At 37.3% G+C, this 25,010-nt stretch overlaps 1 protein-coding gene across 1 annotated transcript in view; it reads left to right on the top strand.

Annotated features, from left to right (window-relative positions):
- The first annotated feature begins 4,834 nt into the window (after positions 1-4,834).
- The window catches only part of LOC141434169 (SPARC-related modular calcium-binding protein 1-like), a 33,001-nt gene continuing 12,825 nt past the window's right edge, over positions 4,835-25,010 (top strand). The window contains exons 1-6 of the mRNA XM_074096506.1: positions 4,835-5,150; positions 12,713-12,881; positions 13,356-13,574; positions 23,089-23,142; positions 24,246-24,451; positions 24,810-24,936. Coding sequence (XP_073952607.1) covers positions 5,070-5,150; positions 12,713-12,881; positions 13,356-13,574; positions 23,089-23,142; positions 24,246-24,451; positions 24,810-24,936 — 856 coding nt within the window. The 5' untranslated portion in view covers positions 4,835-5,069. The remainder of the gene's footprint in view (positions 5,151-12,712; positions 12,882-13,355; positions 13,575-23,088; positions 23,143-24,245; positions 24,452-24,809; positions 24,937-25,010) is intronic.

The following is a 25,010-nucleotide window of genomic DNA, read 5'->3' as shown; positions in this document are numbered from 1 at the left end:
TTTTTAAAATCCAAATCAAATGTGTCTAATGGATGAAAGCAACCAAGATGCCCAAATAATTTAAAATACTTCTTTTTAGTCAAGAATTGTTGAACACCAACTGTCAACAACAACAAGCTTTACTCATTTAATTGACAAAGTACTGGATGGAGCTATTTTAAAGGCAAAATTACTTACAATGACAAGTTGAAAATATGTGTAAAATATATTTTTAATAAAATGTCACAATTATTTTTTGTTACAAGTTAGTCAAGTTATTATTAAGATATTATACATTTTACGCTGTATATACTGTTTTGTGGTGTTTAATAAAGAACAGTGTACTGTAGGTTAGTAATGTTACTATGAAAAATAGAAAAATTAAAACTAAACAATAGTTAATAAGTTGTTCTATTACCTGCATAATAACAGTGTCAGTCAGTTCACGCCTCTGAGTTTCGTTTATAAAAAACAGGGTGCCCCTGGAAAAGTAAAACATGGACAGTAGTCAAAGGATTATTTAATATAATATAAGTATGCAGCTAAAACAGGTAAAAGAAAAAAGTATAATATGTGTATTTCTTATCCTTCGATCAAACTCACTTTTTTAGAAGTCATCCTTTTTCGATATTTACTAGACTAATGATTGTTTTGGAGCTTTGTTTGTTTATTCGCATCGCAGACAGATTTGTTTACTTTTATGACTTTTTATCTAAAATATCCAAATGTCAAAGTCAAAATAAATGTGATCCAACGCGGTGTTGCAAACTCCTAGAAAATCGAGTCGCTAGACTCAAATTCAAAAGTCGCTATACTCAACGCTGTATAGATTCCGGGAAACAATAATGTACAACTCGAAATGTACGCGCAATAATGTACGACGTAATAATCCGAAGAAGCATTATTGCTTCCGATTATCATGCCGTACAATATCATGGTCGCGCATTATCAGGGCGTACAAAATATTGCGCGCGGGGTAATGTACGTAGTGATAATGTACACCGTGATAATTTGAATCCAATCGATTCGAATGACCATAGATTTGTGTTAGGTTCAATGAGAGCTATCGTTTTTTGTCTTTCTAGATGGCGCCACTGTTGCGTGAGGGTTTTTAAGTGTGGCTTTCAGTTTGTCTGTTATTACGGGCGTGAAAACAAAAATGATAGTAAAATCATATTTAATCTGTCATCTCCCAGGATAACAGGATCAAAGGAATTTGGGCACAAATTTGTGCCTCTGGGAGAGGACAGGTTAATTTAATACACCTTAAAACCGGACCATAAAAATATTGAACAACCACAGTGTTGCGTAGACCCGTTTTGTTCGGAAAAAAAGGGAGGACAAAAGTTTCCGAAAGACAAAACTGTCTCAAAACACAGACATTCACTGCCCCGTAACGCATAATTGCAATAATTAATTTCAGGTAATGCAAAATATTCACAAAATTATTCTAATTGTAAATAAACCCGCGTAGCTCGCCCAAAAACTATGAGATTTGACATTTCGGAGACCTCACGCTACACTAGCGCCTCTAGCGGCGAATTCATACGCGATAGCCCTCATTGTGACCACAATGCGCCAGGGCCTAATTAAGTTATTTTCTGTTAAAATATAAATTTATTAATATTTGGTATACACCAAAAAAAGGGTCAGTATTTGAATCAAAAATAGGTCGAGCAATATTATAAGCACGGATTATCAGGCCGTGCATTATTTGCGCGTGCATTAACAAGTCGTACATTAACTACACCTGTTTCTGCTGCAGGGCTACTATGAAACTCTAAACTCGAAGTTCGTGTCGTGCGGTCCCTCTCGCTCTCGTATTAAATATTATGTGTCAGAGATGTAACGGATGCGGTTTTATCGGAACCGAAAGCGGAACCACGTGTTTTCAATGTAGTTTATCGGAACCATAAACGGAATCGGAACCGGACCCAGAATCGGAGCCTGTGTGATAGGTGAAAGAGATGATAAGGGTAGGAGGATTTATTGCATAACGTTTCTGACACTCGCGATCAAAAACTGTCATTTGATTATGATCGCGAGTGTCAAAAACATAATTATTAGCCCTCTGTATGTTTTTGATGTACGCCGCTCATGTACAGTCGCCGCCGTAAGTAAAGTAACGGAACCGGAACAGAAACGGATGTTTAATATCAAACGGAAGTTCCATCTTAACGGAAACGGAATCGGAGCTCCGTAACATCCCTGCTACGAAACTCGAAGTTCGTGTCGCGTGATCCCTCTGACACTGAATACGAGAGCGAAAGGGACGGTACGATACGAAACGAACTTCGAGTTTCGTATCGTACCGTCCCTCTCGCTCTCGTATTAAATAGCATATTGCCGATACCTTAGGCTGCGCTCGAGGGCAGCGCCAGCATCCTCCCCTGCAACAGCGCTTCCGAGCTGCGGGAGGACCTCGCGCACGCACGTCAGGCACATGCTATGCTGCGGAGGGGGAGGGCGGCGGGGCCAAGAGCCCAGCCAGGGGCATCGGCATTTATTGTAAAAATAATAATTTTTCTTTTACAAAATATTCTAATAGACTCTCGTTCGTAATTCCTTATTTACCACCCTTAGGACACAATGTACTAAAATATCTACTACCTACATCATGTTTTTATTTTCAGATTTTTCAAGCCAATGGTTAGCTTGTGGACGGGGGTTTTGGGACATAATATTAATCTAATGAAAATTAAGACTACCTCGCAAAAAGTCATGAGACTATCATCAATCAATCAATCAATGAGCCCTTTATTCTGAGAGAGCTAAGTACCTACCTAATCAATTTTTTACTCTCCCACAACCAAAGCCGTGGTATAAAGCTGGTTAAACACAATCGTAAGGATATAGTTTCAAGTGCAAACAGGTAACTAATAACTAAGATTTAATTGAAAATTTCATAAAACAATTTTTTGCAGACCTACTCCAAGGCACCAACTTAAAGTTCCAAGAATTTTATCGGGAATCAAATACCTTTATAATCCTTTTAACACGTAAGTTTGCAAAATACCACTTCAACACGAAAAAAAATGTTATAACAAAAAATTGAACCGACTTCAAAAAAACCATGAAAATAATTTTATTCCAGTCTGAAGTCGGTCGGTGCTTCAGCACGAGGCAGCAGGAGTGGACCTATAGTCATCTACTTACCTCACCTACGCACTTTACGCACTTTTTATTGGGCTTCAATCACTCATGCTGGCTCGTGCTGAGGCACCGACCGACTTCAGACTGGTAGACAATAATTTTCATGGTTTTTTGCAGTCGGTTCAATTTTTTGTTATATTTTTTTATTACGCTTTTTAGTGTAAATAATCTAAGATACAATAGTTTAATATCAACTGCTCGTCACCTTTTACGAAAGATTGCTTTTCCGATGCAGAGACGTTCATTATTGAGGAGTCCTGGTGCTTCACCACCCGTTTCACCATATGCATTGCGAGGAGCATAAATTGCTAAGCAACTGTGTGAAGTACTTGTTATTGAGTGGTCAACTGTGGTCTTTATCATCGTTCCACTTCACCAAATGATGATTTTCAAGAGCAAATGCACGAGTTAGTTACTACTAAATATATCCATATCCAATCTAATTTACTATAGGTGTCCCAAAAACATTTGGAGAGTTCCCTCGATTTCCTCAAGATCCAATCATCATATCCTGATGTGGTGGATATGTTGGTTATATTGAAGACATTCCTAGACGAACGCAAAAAAAAAACAAATCGGTTCATAAATGACGGAGTTCTGAGGTAACAAACATAAAAAAATACAACCGAATTGATAACCTCTTTTTTACGTCGGTTAAAAATATAACGAGACAGGATCAAATGTGTTAATTACAATCCTAAATTAAGTTTATAGTATTAAAAATATATCGATAATAACATTGTCCGGCATTCTTAACTTTCTGGTGACTTTTTAAAGATGTAATGGCGACTGAACGTATAATTTTTTTAAAGGTTTTAAATGTGATGATTATATTATATTTGTTTCTTAATAATCGGACTATATTTTTTGTTTTATAAATAAATAAAAAAAAAAAAATATCACTGGACAATTCACACCAATTGACCTAGTTCCAAAGTAAGCTTAGCAAAGCTTGTGTTATTATGGGTACTAAGCAACGGATAAATATAATTATATGGATATAGATACATGCTTAAATACATATTAAACACCCAAGACCCGAGAACAAACATTCGTGTTTTTCATACAAATATCTGCCCCGACACGGGAATCGAACCCGAGACCTCAAGCTTCGTAGTCAGGTTCTCTAACCACTAGGCCATCTGGTCGTCAAATAATAAGTATATTATGTGGTTTTATTCAAACCTTTAAATTATGTTGTCGCTGCTGGAGGTGAAAAGTTGTATGCGTCACACGAGGCCAAAGTTTTTTTGCATCTCATGTGTTTGAATCCCTCGCTGCCCTCAGAATTCTAACCTAGAGTCACTCGCTACGCTCGCGATTCAATTATAGAATCCTTCGCTTACTCGGGATTCAAAATCAACACTCGCAGCAAAAAATAACTTTGCTCTCTTGTTGCACAAATAGTTACCTAACTATTCCTAACCAAAAGGTGTCTCGACAATTACTTACATAAGTTAATCAGCAGTAAGTATATGTAGGTACGTCACTAATTCACTATAATTATAAGCTTTTATGTTAAAGTCAATATACGTACGAGTACGACTAACTTCTCAAAAAAATACGCCGCGCCGTGACGGTTTTTTTCAAATTGATGATTAGCACCAGTTATTACTAAATAGTGCATCATTATTCCCGTTGAGTCGCAAATCAGCTCTAAGCGGTGGGCGGGGCGGGGTGCGCGCGCGCCGCTTTGCTCGCACGGGATCGCTCTATCCTTGTTATTATGTATTTTATTCTGTTTTAACTCTCACTCCAGACGAACGTCTCGCGTCTGCCCCGTACCGTATTATTACCGGTGCCAAATAATATCGTATAATAAAGCTATGTCAATATGACCAAACAGTTTTTAAATAACTATACCCGGATCGGTACAAGCTTTGTGAACAAGTGACATTAGAACACGGATTCAGAATTTCGATTACCACTTTGGCAATATGTATTTTAGTGTTTTAGTCATCCAATTATTGATTTTAACTATTAAAATATGTACTATTGGTGCAGTGCCCCATGCTAAGGTAAAGTTCTTAGATGTAGTTAATGATATTAAACTTAATTTGCTAATAATTCATCCTAAAGCCGACTCAAATGCAATTCTCTTTTAATTAATTAACTGCGCTAAGATCATTTTTAAGTGAATGTTGTTTTGTAAATATATGTATTTTTAAGTATCAAACTTAGCCGCATTTTTAATGTGGTATGTAGTGGAATTAAACTGCCATAGTCACAAGCTAAGCTTATCCTTAAATGCTCAATTAAGTAACTACTTATTACTTATCGAGGAAATGTGTTAGACTATGTAATTCTGATAGTGAAATGCCTTTGAGCTTTAAGCTTTTGGTAATGTTTACATAGATATTTGCTTTCGCATTTGCGTTAGCATAGTTTTTAGTTTTCTAGTTTCTAACAAAATTATTTAGCGAGTGGTAGCTTTGAATAAATTTATTTAAGCGTGTGTAAATAATAAATGTATTTTAAATTAAATCCTACTAAGTATATTGTAAAAGCGAAAGTTTGTGTAATTGTGTGTAGTGTAAGTATGTTTGTTCTCTTTCACCCAACAACTATGGACTAATTTGAACCAAAGTATAGCTATACCAATAGAAAGGTACGGATCTGGGACAACTGGGATATTCTCAAGGATCAGGATATTTCACGCTTATAAAATTTCGAAATATCAATCCCTAAGACTAGAGATATAAATCTGTAACTATACACGGTTGTTCTTCATGCTATGCTAATGAAGACCCGATGTTATTTTTGGAATTATCATGGAAGTCTAGTAACAAAACCCTATTTCAAAATGCAATCAAAACGCCATTTCGCTGCGTTGTCAAGGACTTTATTTAAAAAAAAGATAAACTGTGCTGGCAAAAAAAAAGTAAGAACCTATTCAAAGAGCAGAGAGACCGACTCCTCTCTTTACCAAACGGTAAATTATTAAGACCCTGTTTTACCACAAGTTCAATAACAAAGTATCTAACGATCAAATTGTTTAGTAAACTGCTAGTTTCTAAACGAACGTAGGTAGTAGAATATCCTGTTGTATGAGTTTAATTCCTCAGTATCTACCTATTTAATCTACTAAAAAAAATTGAAAAACGACTTACCTAAGGCTCCGTTTGTACCTACGTGCGTAAGAACAATATGAAGAGTTCTAATGTTCTCCAAGCGTAAACGAAGCTTTTTTATCCTCTATTTTCGAGGACGCATCTGTACCTATATATGTTCGAAAATTTTAATTAAAAAAAATAATTTCGACTAATCCAAATGGCTTTACATATGCGTGCGTACCCACACTAAAGTTACAAAGACTAGGTACTTACTTATGCCTGGTAATTTTAAGCTTTCTCATCTAAGATAACTTTGCAGCCCCGAAATCATCTTTTCATAGCACGGTTCCCCTCAAATACAGAACTAGCAGTTTGCTAAATAAAATTGACGATACGAGGCTTATTGAATTGATCTATTCAAGCATGAAATTAAAAGCAGAAAGCTTGCGCTGGGCGGTTTTGGACGTTAAACCTTTAACTTACAAAATTAATACTACAGTACCCAGCCATAAAGATTACCTACACATCGGTCTTTGGAAAGAGACTCGGCTACTAATAGAGTACGGACGCATTGAGATGAAAAAATATAATAAAGAGTTGTTGAAACCCCCAAAACTTTAAATTGTACGATGGCAACTTTAGGAAAAAGTGGAAACACTATCCTTTTTCTAGTAGTTGCAACAGTTCTCTATAGATGTTCGAAGTTTACATGTCATTAATTTGACGTAAACTAATTAATGATAAAAAATTATTGACGGACTGTCGCCAATTTTCGGAAATCGTCCTGAGTCCGTATTTGGGTAACGTTTCTGACGCTAGCGATCGCAATCAAATGACAGTTTTTATATGCGAAATCTGTCATTTTTATTGCGATCGCGAGCGTCAGAAACTTCACGCAATACGGCTTCTGAACAGCCAATTTTCTTTTTTCGAAGACCGATGTGCAATCTCGCCGGGTACTGTAAAATATTGATTTGGCTACTAAAAAGCAAATTTACATCTTCATAATACTGCTCAATTGGGAGAGCTAATAAAGATATTGTACCGATCTACAAGTTACCTACATATTCAAGACTCTCCCCCTCTACTCTAGTAGGTATAATAGGGTGTTAGATTATATCGTCATAATATTGATTTAATTACCCTTGAAATGTTGACAAACTTTTAATCGAATAACAGTTTAAAAGTCAACGTTTCCTATTTTTTCATTTCATCGAATATTCGTTACCCCAAATCTACCTCAAATGATAAAAAATAAGTATTTTGAAGTCACCGATTGTGGGATCGATTTTCTGGAAATATTATTTAATAGATAGCTTATTTGGCAGAACTTCATTTCATATTTTATTATTTCTTTTTTTTTTTTATTCGACTGGATGGCAAACGAGCAAGTGGGTCTCCTGATGGTAAGAGATCACCACCGCCCATAGACAACTGCAACACCAGGGTATTGCAGATGCGTTGCCAACCTAGAGGCCTAAGATGGTATACCTCAAGTGCCAGTTATTTCACCGGCTGTCTTACTCTCCACGCCGAAACACAACAGTGCAAGCACTGCTGCTTCACGGCAGGATTAGCGAGCAAGATGGTGGTAGCAATCCGGGCGGACCTTGCACAAGGTCCTACCACCTGCATTTCATACTCTTTTGAATGATTTTTTTTTGGGGTCGCAGTTTTAACCAAACCTAACCTACTTTCCGAGTAGTGATTTATTTTTGTTGGGGTCGCAGTTTTAATCTAACCACAGAATATATAATAGTACTAACGTAACCTAACCTAACTAACTCAACCTAACCTAACCCACTTTTCTGTCAGTGATTTATTTTTGTTGGAGTCGCAGTTTTAACCTAACCTAACCTTCTTTTCTGACAGCGATTTATTTTTGTTGGGGTCGCGGTTCGAACCCAACCGAACCAATTTTTCTGGTACTGGTTTATTTTTGTTGATGTCGTAGTTCTAATCTAAGCTATTTTCTAGCGTTTTATAATAATATGTCCAAGAAATAAACAGCAACATTTAGTTGTTCTGTCTCATGAATAGTTGATGACATTTATTGTTAAGCAAATAATAATCCTTGTACTGTTTTTCTAATAATGTTTAATATGTAATGAATAATCGATGCAGTAAAATTACTCCAAGAAAAAATATTAGTATTGAATATTCTATGAATTGTTTTCGATGAAATTAAATTCGATTAATAGTCGACAATTCAAGGGGCGCCCCATAATATTATATACAAATCCATAACCATTCGATTTCTGACCCACCGTAGAACGTTCTCACGGTAAATGTCATAATATATTTCCTTGTCAAGCAATGCGATGTCACTATGACTTTTTCTACGAAAAGTTTCCACAGGGGATCACGATTCAGTTATTACAGTTACATATTATTTGATATTATGATGTACAATTTCTTCTGTTATTTACGATGTTTCGTCATTAATATTCTATTTAAATTGACCATCGTGTTATGACGCATTCTGGCTAATAATAAAACTGTTCAATGATAAATTCTCATGTTGTGTAGAATATTTTTTACGTCCGCGTAATGAAGTAATAATTAATCTTTTAATGAGAAACCGCTTTACCTCATCCATCATTCGTTGATCTAGTAGGTAATGTTGTACCTATATATTTTACTTTCATACAGCTATTATTATTAAAACATCAAAGTTATACCTATGCTAGTCAAAAGAAAATAAGGGCCACTTGAGTTTCATCGGTAAAATTAAATCAATAGAACATTGTTGTACTTAGAGGCTGGAATGTAAGTATGTATACATACATACTCAAACTAACTCGTTCATCTATTAGGTATAGGTACATCTATACCTAATAGATGAACGAGGCCGACCCAAAGGGGAGCCCTTCGATAATACGAGTTCATCTATTGCACTTTTGGCCGAGACTAAACATTGTGCTTTTCACGACCACTGTGAGGAAATGAAAAACATTTATCACAAAACAAACAATAACAATCCAAAGACTGCGTTTTGCTTCCCGCCGCCGATTTTAGTTTTTCTATTGTGATATCATTTTTTTTAAACGACTCCGTTCTTAGTGGCCGGTACCCTACACCACATAACTAGTATTAAAAAAATAAAAACGTTATCCTGGTCATTTCCGACCTCCGTACTCGCGCACTGAGCAGCTTGGTTGCGGCAGCAAGATGAACATGACGAGGATAAATACCAAATGAATACCCCGCACTAAGCAGCCTGGCTGTTCAGCCAGTGCAGTGCTGTGCGCGGCGGCTTAAAAAGTGAATACGGTGGCGTTTTATAATACGTAAAAAAAATTAAAGCATTTTGTTTATATTATACGCATGGAGGTAGTACGTCCATGATTATACGTTTAAGAAATAGAAAACCTCATAAGTCATAAAATATAAATATAGTTTAAAAAATGACGCATTCTCATTGGTCTATTTAATTTCACATGCAGCAGCCGAATACTTTTGATTGGTTTGATTATTGTCCTTTCAGCACGCCGGGAAAAATATTCTGAAATATATTCTAAGTAAGTCGTATCGTAATCGTACTATGTAACACGTATACAGTGTGCTACCGGTAGCCAGGCTTTTTTTAAGGGAGGTTAAGGTAACGTATTTCTGTAATTTAACCATGACATTAATGTAAATAATAAACTAAAATCAGACTTTATCTTTAAAACAAAATTTTAATTGCCATGGACAGCAAAGCAAAATTACAAGTAATAATCAAAGTATCTATAAGACATTTACACTTACTTGTCAATTTGCTTTGCTGTACCTACATTGCTGGCGATTATAATTTTGTTAGAAAGTTAACAGTCTGAATTTTAATTTATTAATGAAATTAATGTCATTACGTCATGGTTAAGTTACAGAACTACGTCACTTTAACCTCATTAAAAAAAAACCTGGCTGCTGGTAACACACTGTATGTATACTCGTAGATACGACCTGTTACTGTAATGTGTTACATTGTTGTCGTGTTTTGCGAGCCATAAATGAGTCAGCTGTTAAATGTACATAATTAATATAGGCAGTTTTGTGTACTGGATTTAGGTTACTATGGCGCCATTTTCGAACAGTGTCGTAAAAAAAATCATTTTTATGGGAATACATTTAATTGAATTAATAGTATTTGTATTGTGCAGTATTTACGAGTATAAAACCATTTTTGGACAAGGAATCTTACAAAGAATTACATTTCTTACTATTTTCTTTTTATCAATGAAACTCACGTGGCCTCTATTTTCTTTTGAGTAGTACTAATATTTCGTAGAAAAACAAATTTAGACGGTTTAACATAGGTTATTAATTTAAACAAAATGTTTTTGGTATTAAGTATTTTATGTAAACGTACCCAAGCAAAAATTGGTATCAAGAATAAACATACGCGCTCGCACACTCGTCAGTGCTGTGGATTGAATTCTAATGATGGCATAACAAAACATTCGAACCCGTTTATAAGGAAAATGGACATAAGTAAAAGATTTACAGTCCTCGCAAGTACGCATGCCTATTATTCGAGGAATAGTGGATGAAAGACCTTTCCAATCGGTTATATTTAAACGGCGCTGATCGGAAAAATCTAATTATAAGCATGTGATGGGTACGAAAGAAACTTGGGTAGCTTTATATATTTTCCTTTATCACATTACATTAGCGTGGTAGATACCGTAATAACTCGATTCCCATCGAATTGCCTAATTTTTGCGTGACATCAGTAATTACCAGAATGGCGAAGCTTGTGACGCTAGCTGCCAGGTGTTGCATCCTAAGACATACCAAAGACAGAAAGAATCCGTGCTTGTAAATAGGCCAGTGCTACTGCGACTGCCACTAGAAGAAAATGAAAACGTGCTGCGTGTGCGTGTTTCTCAATCATGGTTTAACAGGGTAAATAGTAGATTGTACAACAAAAGCATAAAACGGACCATTTTACCCGAGACGTTCATATTATGCGAGGCGAGACGAACCGAGGCGAGGGTGGATAGACACGTCAAGAGGAAAATTGGGTTTAATGCTCGAGTTTTACACTCTGCTTTTCACTTCCATTGAGATGAAATTAAATAGCAACAGTGGAAACAATCGTTCACTTAGTTATTGTTCACTTCACTAAGTAGATACATTTTATTTTTCATGCAATTAATAATTTTTACTTTTGTTGAATGATTGGATGTTTTTAGTTTTACATAAAATAAAAATGATAAAAAAATATATCGACGATAGCGGAGAGGAGAGATGAGATGATGATGATGGATGGATTGAGAGTACTTCCGTCTCGCCGTCAGGGTGCGTTCATGATGTATGTAGGTACTTGAGTGAGAGCTTCAATAAGAACTCCTTTTGGAACACGGTTGTTTTATTGCACCAGCCGATAATAATTAAATTACAAAACCAATCAGAGTATGTACAGAGCTAATCGACAGACGAACTGACAGAATCATTAGCCAGAATGATAGCTAAGTACCTAACGACAGTTCTATCTTAATTAACCCATATATGCCCAGTGAGTCGTTTTTGAACCGTGCAAAAAACCCGCGAATTTGTATACGAAAACGGTTAATTATCTGTCACGTCTAGCGAATGAAAGATATTGAAGACTAAAAATAGTTCTGTGCATATATGGGTTAAACTAAACGGCTTTTCCAACTAGTGTGGGCAGTGTAACGAAGCTACGACATACATATAGAAACTTTGTTGTTTGTGGCTGTTGACACCTACAACATGAGCATAAAAAGTAATATTCACTTCTCACGTAAAGTTCGTGTTTATGCTGGATCTAGGCGACATAAAATGACTTTTTATGCTCTAGAGCATAAAGTTAAATCTTCGTCTAAGACCAAGTTAATTAGGTGTCAACAGCCACAAACAAAAAAGTTTCTACATATACTTTTTAATAATTTTAAATCTATATAAAACTAAAAATCAATCAGATTAATCAGAATAAATCAATAAATCAAAAAAAACATGATTATATAATAATGCATGAAGAATAAAAGGCACGTAGAAAGTGAATTGTTTCCATTGTTGCTATTTTATTTCCTCGCAATCTGCGCGAAAAGCAGTGTAAAACTCGAGCATTAAACCCATTTTCCCCTAGACGTGTCTAATCCACCCTCGCTGTACCGGCTCGGGTGGCTATATGAACGTCTTGGGTAAAACGGCTCGTTTTATGCTCTAGTTGTTCAATCTGGGTACTATATTTATATCGCCTAGATCCAGCATAAATACCAACTTTACGAGCATGAGAAGTGAAAAATATTTTCTCATTCTACTAACTGGTGTTGTAAATATGATACCAAATTAAACGCCTATCTATGGATTATTTTCTAACAAACTTGGAATCACAATCGTTTTCACCACTTCTTTTCTGTCACGCGGTATATACCGAGGGTAGAAAGAGATGGTGGAATGCGATCGCGAACGTCAGTGCGTTAGACAACACAGCCTCTGATCTGATCGTATATTACATATGCGTCATATTTACTAGCTTTTACTAATTTAGGTGGTCAACTTGATGTTTCTTTATGCAGACAAGCAACGAAAACTGCGTCGGCCAATCTGCAGCCTGTGAGACGTCCGCGGGCCCCCGGCGAGCCGTCTGCGGCACCGACGGACGGACTTACCAGACTCGCTGCCATCTCATCAAAGCGCAGTGCGCCGGCGAGCCTGTCGCTGTCGCCAGGAAAGGACCATGTGCTGGTGAGCTCTCAGTAACCCGGGACATTCATTTGTACACCGCAATATAAATGACACGTGCTCGTCACTGCAAAAATTACATACCAGGAGGCCTTGTTTAACAACGACTGACTCGGATCAAATACGTCTTTGTCTACATCTGACCTTCATTTAATCTAGATCTGCCTCATCTCCGAGGCAAATATGCAAAGGTAAATGTAAGTGCCTACACTTAGTGAGGGATACTTAATTAGGTGACTTCAAGCATCTACTCATACCTACTCGTATCTATTTTGAAGCGCAGGAACGTTATATAATTAGATTTAATTTACGTTGCTGCCAATCGCATGCAGTGGGTCACTTCCAGAGTAGGCAGCTGGTGCTGCCGGTGTAGGTACTGCGGGTGCCAGCTACTTGCAGCTACGAATTAGTAGTTCTTTTGTATATTTTGATGTATTTATATACAAAGTTTAAATGTGAACTTTATTTTTTACCAAGATGGTCAGTCGTCCTGCTTGATAACGCAGCGCTATGCGCTGAACGGGCAGAGGGGTCGGCGGGCAAACTTCGTGCCGCGGTGCCGCGCGGACGGAACCTATGCAGCCGTGCAGTGCGCTGCCGCCGGGGCCGCCGCCGGCTGCTGGTGCGTCACGCCGGACGGCAAACCGCTGCCGGACACCGCCGTCAGAAATGGCCGACCCAACTGTACCAACACTGGTTAGCTTACTCTCACACTAAATAGACGTACATAATAATAGATAATCAAAATTGTCTAGGGACCAAACGCGTTTTTGGATTCCGAACACGTTAAATATTTTGCTTGAGACACAAGCTCAAGAAATCAGCCCCAATATATATGTATTTCAACCAAAGAGCCCCGTTATTTATTTTTGAAAATCTTACCGCTAATGCAAAATCACATTGTTTTCGAATGAAATCTGATGTTATAAATTTTCTAAAACTAATGCCTTCTAGTTGGATTTACAACATCTGTTCTGACTAACGCCCTAAAGTGTAAATAGCAGTCGGACTATGTTTGAAATAAGCCGTAAACAATGATCCAGATGCGAACAAGTGTTTACGTTGCGCCGTATCTTCTCACATATACTTGATAGCTAGCTTGACGTTGATTTATTATAGATAAATGGTTCAGCACTTAATTTGAAACATGAGTAATGCTTGGGCCGATTCATGAATGTGCAGTTTGTCTAATAAAGCCCACATAAAACACGTAAAACAGACGATGAAGATCAGGCGCTATAATGCGGCGCATCCATAGTCGTTAAACTAAATATTCTAAGCTGTCTCCATATCGGCACCACACAGATCTTCACTGTTCACTCACCTAATAGGCAACAGTATTCAACAATAGACGTCGTAGTTCCGGGCTAGATAAGAGTATTCCCAAATACCAACACACTCGGCGGTTCGACATTAACAGAAATAAAAGGGCCCAGGGGCCCCACGCGTGAAGGCGGAAGACAACAATTTCGAGAGCTGTTTAGTGCACAGGTATTATCGAATTGAGCGACATTTTGTATTGATATTACAAAGAAATCCTGAACTCGTTATTCATGGCGCCGATTTGCGTGTTGTATGATATCAGAAACTTTCCGTATATATGTTTTGATATTGTGCATTAAAAACACTGAGGCGCTAGCAGAAACTGATAAGTAGTTTACTTTTTGTCTAGTTGAGAATCTATAATAAGAGGTGTGGAAATGAAATTAACGGAACTAAAAGTATTTTCCCAAATAGTGAGAATCAGCAGACGCTTCTAATAAATTGCCTCAGATTGGGAGTGGGACTAAACAGCAGCGAGTATGTAGGCGGTACGTAAGCAATTTTTTTTTAATTATCTAGTTGTGCCCGTAACTTCGTTCGCGTGGACTTAGATTTATCTTAGCCAGTTATTGTTTTAACTGCCTAGCAGTTTACAAAAAATACCTAAACTTATAGCACTTATAGTTTCCCAATAAAATACCTGTGACATACGGATAGACAGACAACAAACTGGATAAGCGTGCGGAAGATCCCATACTGTGGCCCGGCGGAAGACCAGTGCTGGTTTTCAACCAGCGATATGCTGAGCCGAGACCTTTTTATAGCGGCAACACTTCTTAATGTTATTTTTCCTAACCTGTGTAATGTCATTGCTGTTATAAATGAATTCTTTTCTTTCTTTCTTTCTTTCTTTCCATACCACCGTACGATTTGTCACACTAGTTGTTATTGGAGATATCAAGTACACCGAAAAAAAGACACGTTTCTCGTATGAGGATTGAGTTTGCTTTTTAACGTTATTTTATTTCTATTATAGTTTTATGTCAGTCATAGTAAATAATAGCAGATGAATATTACCTCTATATTACCCTGTCAAAAATTTAAGAGTCTAATAATAATTATGTATGACTTAAAAGATTTCTATACTACAGCCTTGGAACCAACGGAGGGACAGATAGAGCGGACTTAGAGCGGACGGACTAGAAGAGCCTCATTGCAGTGATAGTTCTCTTGGGGTATGGAACCCAAAATTTGCTTCGTGCTCGCGCTTATTTATGTGCGGGTCAAATCTTGCAAATTAAATTCGAGTAACTTCTGGTCAGATTGACTTGAAATTTAGTATAGGTACTTATCTAGGTATACGTACTGGTAGCGACGTCCTGGTAGTCTGGACAGAATTTACTCCGCAAGACGGAACTCCTCAACGGTTAATGGCATGGCATCGATTTAGAATGCAAGAACTTGAAATTTATTAGGTACAGAAATGTAGTTGAGATGACAATGCTAGAACAGTTAACAAAAAGTACAGTCAGCAAAAACAAAGCTTGTATTAAAAATGTTCTTTCTTAACAGAAACTTATTACAAGCTTTTGTTGCCCCGTTAAATAAAAGCGTCTAATAAGTTTCTGCTCAATTGGGTCAAATCTTGGAATCTGAATTTGACCCACTTTTCGATTTTAGGCTGCGCTGAAATTTGGCACACTTACGTAAATCTGATGACAATACAATAATCTGGCAGTCACATCCTGGTAGTCTGGCCAGGATCGTGTCCGCGAGACGGAACTCCTCAATGATTATTAATGGCACTTACTCGTATTTTTATTTAAACTTGTTTTCCTATGGTGCAGTTCCCTAGATACATATATTTTGACTATACGAGTAAGCTGACAAAGTGAAGCATTGTTAGTCGTAGTTCACTTCAGATTCAGACAAAGGGTCTGCCTACGCAGGGCGACGCCCGCAGGCCGATCTCGGCCACTTGTAACTTGTAATCGTCTCCCCGCACCCATCCCAACGCAACCCGCACCTCTTTATGACCTGGGTCATTTGACCCAATTCCCCAATTGGTAATTATGGATCGCTTCCTAGTAGCAATTTAATTTAATACCAAACTATCACGACTCTGGAGGCCACAGAGCTAAAAGAACGCCGCAAGATAGTAGAATATTTTCCTTTCTTACTGTGAACGCATTAAGACCAAATAAGTATAACTAAAGACTAAATTCCCTTTCGGATTGGCCTTCAAACTAACTTGTTCATCTATTGCTTACTTTCCAGCCTCTACAACAATTTACAGTTAGCGATAACCAATGTCAATCTAGCTGCCAAATAAAAGAGACTTAAGGATAGGTTTGATGTTACTTTTGGCTACGGTAACTTGGTGCAACTTAACGGGATTTCCCCTTTCGCACGAAGATACTGATAAGTTTTGCACGGATAAAGAAAAATAAATTGAACTTAGAGGTAATTGTTTACAGATTTACGCACACAGATACAATATGCATATTCATCGACGCACAGAATCTGGAGAAAACCCCGGTCATGGGATAAATTTTGTATGAGGGTAGAAATAGATTGCAAAATGCGATTTTGAGCGCCTGCGCGCGCTAGTGATTATGGCGTCTCTGGGCCCAGTCACATAATCATAATAGTACAGTAGAAGAAAATAGAACTATGTACACTGATGTATTAAACTGACTATGTAGTAATTTTTAATAGAATATCGCAAATATTAGTTATATAGGTAAGGACGCCGGTCAACCAATTTGATTCCACATTTTACGTCTCGATATGTATTACTATAGGTAAATAAAATAATCTACTATGATAAAGTTCCATGGTGCGCCAGAAATCAAATTGGTTGACTGTACTTGCGAATATCGATTTTAATTGAAAATATGCGTACCTAAATCTGTTTATTACCTACCCTGTTATTTATTCCAGTCGCCAGTCCAGTTTATTCTTGACCTTGTATTTTTATTCTATCAAACGATTCAATGACTAATAATTTATTTGCAGCGGTGGAGCGAAGAGATAATTTTATTTTTAAAAATAAACTCAGGTAAAAAATCGCTATGACTCAACAAGTATAGTCATCTGCCTGCTCTGCATTTTTAACCGACTTCAAAAAAGGAGGTTATCAATTTGGGTGTTCTTTTTATAGTTTTTTGGGTTCAAAATGAAAAACAGAATTCTTAATAAGATCACTTTGTTGTCCATCTGTCTGTGTATCCAGACCCTTTTTCTCAGGAATGCGTATCAAGCTGAAATTACTCGTAATATCAAATACCCTTTGAAGCAGTAAAAATAATTCAAACTTCTAACAGTCAGGTACGGTTTCCATATAAATTGATGCGTGGTCAAAATGTACCTAATGCAAATTTACACTTCAGCAAAGAATCGCAGCCACCTTTTTCTATTTGGGTATAATTAACAACATATGAATAAAGTGCTAAGCCAATCTGTCTTTCTTTCTTCTTTTATCTATCTACATATCTCTCTACATATAAGAAATCTGTAACAAGTCGGTGTCTGTACATTGAAAATATTTGCGAATAACTGTTACTATAGGGATAAGATAATATTAGCCAAATAGAACCCAAAACCATGATTTTTAGAATTATTATCTGGATGTCTGTTAGTCGGTTTGCCTGTGTGTTTGCACACGCTAATCTCAGAAACGGCTTAACCTAAGGGGAATGCAGTTTTCACTAATGTGTTGTCCTTGCCTTGGATTAACATTGAGTGTTTATTTCATTAGAATCGGTTCACAAATTAAAAAAAAAAACGGAAATGTAAATTTAATGGAACAGTTTCGGAAGAATTGGGATGCACCAAAAAAAATTACCTATAGTTTTTATTTTATTTTTGGAAAGAATAGGATATTTAAGATACCATTTTCATTGTTTTTGAATTTGGATGAATATTTAATTTTTTATATTTTTATTACGAAATACGCAGGATGACGTCACAGTGAGACAGCCACGTTCCATTGCCTAGAAAAATTCAGGTCGTATAAAACATAATTTGTGGCATTACATTTTGACAATAATTCAAGCACGGCTTAGGGTCCTAAATGAACCATGACAAATAGTTTTATTTATTTCTCTTCTTTTAGCTTCAATTATTTCGAGTTTAATGGTGTGATAGTAAATAGATATTTTTATTTAAATCTGATATTTAAAATCTTTTGTATTTACTTGTAACGTAGTAATTTAATAATTTAATTTGTAAAAATACATTGGAAATACTCGTATACATTTCGGACTTTACGATAAATGACAACTGTTTAAAGCCGGGTGCGCATCATGTGATAAAAGTTCTATCTTTGTCACTATTTGCTATTATAAGCAGGACAGCAACATTTCAAACTGTCAATTTGCTTAAGAGTGTAGACCTGCTTTATAACTGCCTTTGTGACGAGACACTGCAGGGGTCAAATGAGGGTCATTGCTTAAATTTTGTTTATTTAATTCAGTTTATTACATTTTTGGAATCTGATTTCTGAAAACGTTTCACAAAGCCTATTTCTCCAAATGATTTTCGATTTATTATATGTTGTCAAAAATTGGGACATCCCAATTGCAGTTAGTTAAGCTGAAGCTTAAACAATTGTGTAAAGCTTGGATTAAATATAGTTTAGTAGAATTTTGTCAATATAACATTCATAGGGTTAGCTTAATAGTTATAGGATCACTTTGTTGTCCGTACGTCCGTCGGTCTGTCAAGACCCTTTATCTCGGGAAAGCGTGCAAATTAAAACCATAATACATACTCAACTCTACAGTCCCAGAAAGCTGTGAAAAAAACATATTTCTAAGTTAACGAAAAAAAAGTTACGGCCGTTTATGCCTCAATAAACGTATAGGTATTTCGACACTTTCAAGGGAATCAAAATTTTTAGGGCCCCTTTTTTCTGTTGACCTAGAACTATGAAATTTGAACTGTGTATTCGTAAATACCTACAAATTTTTACGGAACCCTTGGTGCGCGAGTCTGAATCGCACTTTGCCGGTTTTTTTTAAGTATACAAAGCTAGAAAATATAAAGTAGGTGTTTAAATATGTCACCACGATAATGTGAGCTTAAGCTGTGGTTAAGCATATCCAATAGAGTTCAGCTTACGTTCGACTTTATAGTTATATATGTTATGGACCAAGTGATTAATAAGGGCATTATGAATAATGACAAGCTATACCGGGTAAAGTGATAATTATTATTAGCTAAAGCTCATTATTTATCACATTGTCTGGGCATTATGAATATTGCTACATGATCGTTGGGCAATTTCACTAAAACTGATTCTTGTGCCTGCAAGAGCCTGGTGCTCCTGGTCCTCCTTATTAAATTAATTAAATAAAACTTTATTTCAGACTTGAATACATCCATATATAGTGTCAGTAATTATTAGTCTATGTTAGTTGATAGCCTACTTAAATCTTAATCGCGCTACAGCCTTTACTTGACCCATACAGTACGCTAAAATGGGGCAGTCCTACCTATCAGCAATGACACTCAGGATGCTGTTAGTACTCTTCAAGATTGGCCCATCAACAAGACGATCTTCTGACTCATGAGCGCTAGAAAACCGTCTGTGCGGGCCTCTGCAAACATCCACGATGCACTGCACCACCTGGGTAGTCCCAACAGCAACCTGAATGCATTATTATATTGAACACGCAGGAGTAGGCTTATGGAGGCTATCGCCGAATGTAGGGAAGACACAAGATATTTTAATAAAATATAAGTAAAGGACTGGCATCGGCACTCTGATTTAGTGGTCAGTGTCCGTCTTGTTCAAGCACCGTAAATGACTTGGGTGTCAGCATGTCAGGACTCTCATTGAAGCAACACGTCGCGAGGTCGCAAGTCAATGTTTATGGCAGGTATTCTTTGTAAACCGACAGATAAGCAGTCAAAACAATAACTGGCTGAGATGATTCTAAGTCAACGCGAACGAAGTCGCGGGCACAGCTAGTAGATAATAAAATAACTGGCTCTTAGATTTAGACACTCATTGCGGAACACTGTTCGTTGATTAATTAGTAAACTGCTTATACTCTTATCTACAACGAACGCATGTCGCCCATTTATGGCTTGCTAAGGGCCATAGCGAATGCTTTTGCGCGACATCAAATGAAACTGCGGCTGTTAGTGTCGAGCTTAAGCCAGGCCCCCATTAGTCACTGATGCCTGATGAGATTAACTGATGCCTACACAAGTTACCAATTAAACATTTATTGCCACTTACGTTGACCCCGTTTGCAGGGAATCCACTGTCGCTCTTTACTCTCTACTTACTTACATCCTGTCAGTTCGTTTCGTAATCTCAGCAGTTGCTAACAGAGACTATTTAGAATTCTTCAGTGGTTGACTGCATATCAAGACGGTGACTCGATGACTCGATGTATATAGATTTAGCTAAAGCTAAATTATAGTTTGTATCAGTGATTTCAGTTTAAACTCAAATCTGTCACAGGGGGAGGCCGAGGAAACAGCTCTCAGAGCTTTGTATCTTTTGTAAATCTATGTTGTTATTATCTAGCATGGCTAATAATCATGGTGTATACAGTCGAGCATTTTCATTTCAGTAATATAGCCTTGTTTTGAGTAGATGCCTGGTGCACTTTGGGGTTTTTTTTAAATCTGCACTTAGAGGTTTTTTACTTATTTCTAAAGCATAAATCTATAGACATCTGCGGTTTATAAGTAGGTAAAGGTGTAAATCAAATAAACGTATTAACGATTAGTTCGTGGCCCGAAACACACTTGGCCGGTTTATAGTCGTTATTAGATATGCCAAATTATCGTAGTAGGTGACGTTGATTATTACTTATCGAGAAAATAGGTGCCCAGCTAAAATAACCAGGGCTTAACTCGCTACTCGCCGATGTTGAATTGTAGGTACGTCCATATAATATCGGAGTGGACGGTCGTTCGGACGAGCGTCCGTCGTTCGTCCGGCCGGGGTCACTGGAAGGTAGCATAAACATTCATATAAAGAATAATGTTATTTCCGACGATAATAAACCTAACGATTCCACTTTTCAAGAAATACATCCACACTGCTAGAAGCATAGGAACTAATAACAACTTTTCAATAACAACCATAGTCCACTGATAATTTTAACAATGATACATTTGCCTTATAATTCATCATAACAATACGGAGTATTATAAGCTGAACTATAAACCAGTGAGTCTGCAACACTTTTAAGTCGGTTTCTTAGAAACAGCGGTCGCCTCAGACAGCTTGACGCCGAAATACAATGGAGTTTCGTTTTTTTTTCGTTTGAGGGCGTAGAGAACAATTCGTAGTCAAGATGCGGGAAAAAAACGCAACAGACATATTTCTAAGCGAATGCTTTGTCGGAACTTGTGTTTATGGAGCAATCTGTAGTTTTCTGCTCAAAGAGCTTGTAATTAAAAATGTATACTGTACGACCGACACAAATTTTAATACGGAAAGCGCAAAAACTCTATCTAGCTATCTAAAGTTTAATAAAGTTCATTGCTATAAAATATAAGTGAAAGAAATTTATCCTCTTAATCCTTGTTAGGGCATACATAAATTCACTCCTCTATTTGTATCTCCAACAAATACATATCCTGGATTTAACGGTTTCATCGCACTACTGTACCTAATACCTATTCATTTTGCGATGATCCCTGTGACATGACATTTGCAATGATAGTTCTTATAGTTAGAGTGATGTCAAAAAGTCGATATTGTTTTTGACGGAGGTTTTAATACCGTCACAGGGATCATCGTACAGTGACTCTACCATACAGATGTTGGACCTAGGTCTTAAATTTATCACTAGGCTCATACATGTACATTCACAAGTGATTGCTAGCGTAAATTATTAAAGGTAGAGAATGAGGTGTTTTTTTTGGTTCCGGCTATAGCAGTATGCAATTGGTCTGCAAATTCGATAACACCAGGCGCCAACGAGTCTGCCCAGGCGGTTACCAAACCCGATTTCGGTGCGTTTTTGTGGCCCTTTTTTCTGTTCAATTTTATCGACCATTTTGGTGCGCTTAAGGATGGGACAATACAAGGTGTTAAGGGATGTAAATCGCGTAAATAAAGTCTATCTGAAAATTATCGAGCAAGCAATTCATGTAGCTAATCCTTCGATTCCGTAGATGTAGTATGTGTGTAGCTAATGTTTAATTGGATAATTCTCACATTTGGAGTGAATAAAATACTAAACTAACTGTAGGTGAACATGGCTAACCCACTCAATTTAATATTGTAATTAATTACCTAATTAAACTTAATTCAATATATCAAAACTATAATTTTGGAATAAATAATACATTACTTCCACGACTGAACTCTTTGACTGTATTCGACTTGTATTCGAATGAATTTAGTACTTATAAGTATCGATTAACCAAGTTTAGCGCTATCCCATCACTGATTGCGCTTGGACCGGTTGTGCAGACGGTTCTCCGGCTCCCCGTAGCTATAGATATCTACATATCAACTCTATATCTAAAAGATCTATACCCATACATAGATGTGTAGCTGCTGGAGGCTGATAAATACCTATTACATTACCTACTAAGTCAGGGTATTGCAAAAATCTAAACGTTTATCGAAAAATACGCGTATATAAACTAGTTAAGTACCTACTTACCTAAACGCTGAGCTAACCTAAACCGCCTTGAATAAAAAAACAGTCCAAATTAAATTGTATTTCATTTTGAACGTGTTATTTAAGTTTAGAGGGCGAAATGTTATAAACAGATACCTACGCAAGCCGAGTATCGATCCGGACTCCACGACTATACTTATTCGTGATATAATCAAGTAGACGAGCACGCTGCGTGCTACAAAGTGACTCTAATTTTTACACTTCCTTGTGAACCAGCAATGTGCTCGCTACTCGCTTAAATCACTATAGCGAACCAACCTTAACCACGGGCATTTTACTCTCAGGTAAATCGCACACGAGACGTCGGTCATCGGTCCGAGGTCAACGGAATAAAAGAAGTAAGCTCTAGACGAAGGTCTTAAGTATTTCAGATGCATGCGAATAAGAATCGATGGAATGGATTTTTTATAGCTTAGGTAACATGAATTTGAGTCAGATTCTAGCAAAAACTGTGAAGCTTCTGTGGAACAAAGCTACGATCAATTTAAGTAGCCGGAGTATCGTCACTACTTTGTAAAAATCTCGTACCTCAAATCGACACGTCAACAAAATTGGCTCTTGAAATAATGTTCATAAAGTTCACCTTGAAAAATTATCCATTTTTGAGATCCGGGCTTTTTCAAAGTAGTGACGATGTGTAGAGTAGATATAAGTTTTACATACCTACCTATACATATATACATTACTAGTTGTTACCCGTGACTCCGTCCGCGTAGAAGTATGAAAAATAGTTTACATCCTATTCTCAGACCTACCGAATACTTGCACAAAAAACTTCATAAAAATCGGTCAAGCCGTTTCGAAGGAGTTTGGTCACAAACATTTTTGACCCGAAAATAAGCAGTTGGACAAACTATAGTTGGACCACGGGTACGTCACGAAAATTTAATATATTAAAGAAAGATAGAATGTATGTACAATACGAGAAGTTTTCAATTCTAGTTTGTTGTTTTCACTGTAATCGTGTTTCACAATTACCCTACAACTCGATCGATTAAAACATGTGCCTTGGTATTTATATCTCATTGTTTTTAAGCAATTTTTTTGCAATAGTTTTAGAGGCAATTTAAGTAGTTTTACACTTTTAATATAAATTAAGTGTAAGTTAATATTTCTGTTTGTTTTCATTTTACTATTAAAAAAGCTTGACTCCAAGCTATCGATTCTTGTTTGTCTGATCGTTGAATCTGCTTGGGTCTAATAACATTTTACAACGTCCAAGCTATGACCAAATCCTGCTTCTCAGCACTCGCTCTCGTGTCTCGTTTATCGCGTAAGAATGAGATACAACATCTGGGTTTGTCTTCATCTTGAAATCATGAATGTAAAACTTCCAACCCACACTGGGCCTATCTGAATATCAATTCCTTGTGAGAAGATTAACACGGGAGCCCAGCTGTGGACGTGATGATTATAAAATAATAAAAACCGTATTTAACAGGTTGCTCTCGCGCAGACCGCGTACTGTTTAACGGGAATCTGATAAAGATATTCAGCGGGGAGTATGAGAGGGCCCGGTCTGACCCTGGCGGTGCGACCATGGAGCCGAGAGCTGTAGCCGAATGGAAGTTCAGGGAACTCGATCGCGACAGAAGTGGAGCGTTGCAAAAACCCGAATATAGAGGACTCAGAAGGCTTATTAAAAAGGTAAATTGAAAACTCTACCGTGATTAGAAAAATCTACAACATTAGGCAAAATCAGAGAGAATGAAAGGTATCAGGTATTCAAGAGTAATGCATTGTGCAAGATTAGAAAACAAATCGTAACCATGTTCTCTGTCACACATAACAGGACCCAGAGTGGTGAAACAGGAGATGAATCTTCATTTTTCTTATACTACCGTCTTGTGGTACTTTTTTTAAACAAATTAGGTAACTATCACATAAGCAGTAACTAGGTTTTTACACCAGGTAGGTAGGTAGGTATGACAGGCTATCAAAAAAAATGAATTTGGTTTGATTAATCATATCGCTCTTAAGCTCTACAGCTTCTGTTTTGATGCAGGTGGTGAAGCCGAAGCGTTGCGCTCGCGCATGGGCGCGTGGCTGCGACGGCAACGGCGACGGCGATATCGCGCTCACCGAGTGGGCGGCGTGCCTGCTCGCCAGCCCCGAGCCCCCGGCACCGGACTGTGAGTAGCTTCGGGTTTTCCCGCCACTTGCCTTGTATCCCCTCGGGTACTCGATGTGGTGGGAAAACCCTGCC

The sequence above is a fragment of the Choristoneura fumiferana genome, chromosome Z (assembly GCF_025370935.1).
Source record: "Choristoneura fumiferana chromosome Z, NRCan_CFum_1, whole genome shotgun sequence".
NCBI classification, from domain to species: Eukaryota; Metazoa; Arthropoda; class Insecta; order Lepidoptera; family Tortricidae; genus Choristoneura; species Choristoneura fumiferana.
This window is presented reverse-complemented; position numbering and strand designations above follow the sequence as displayed.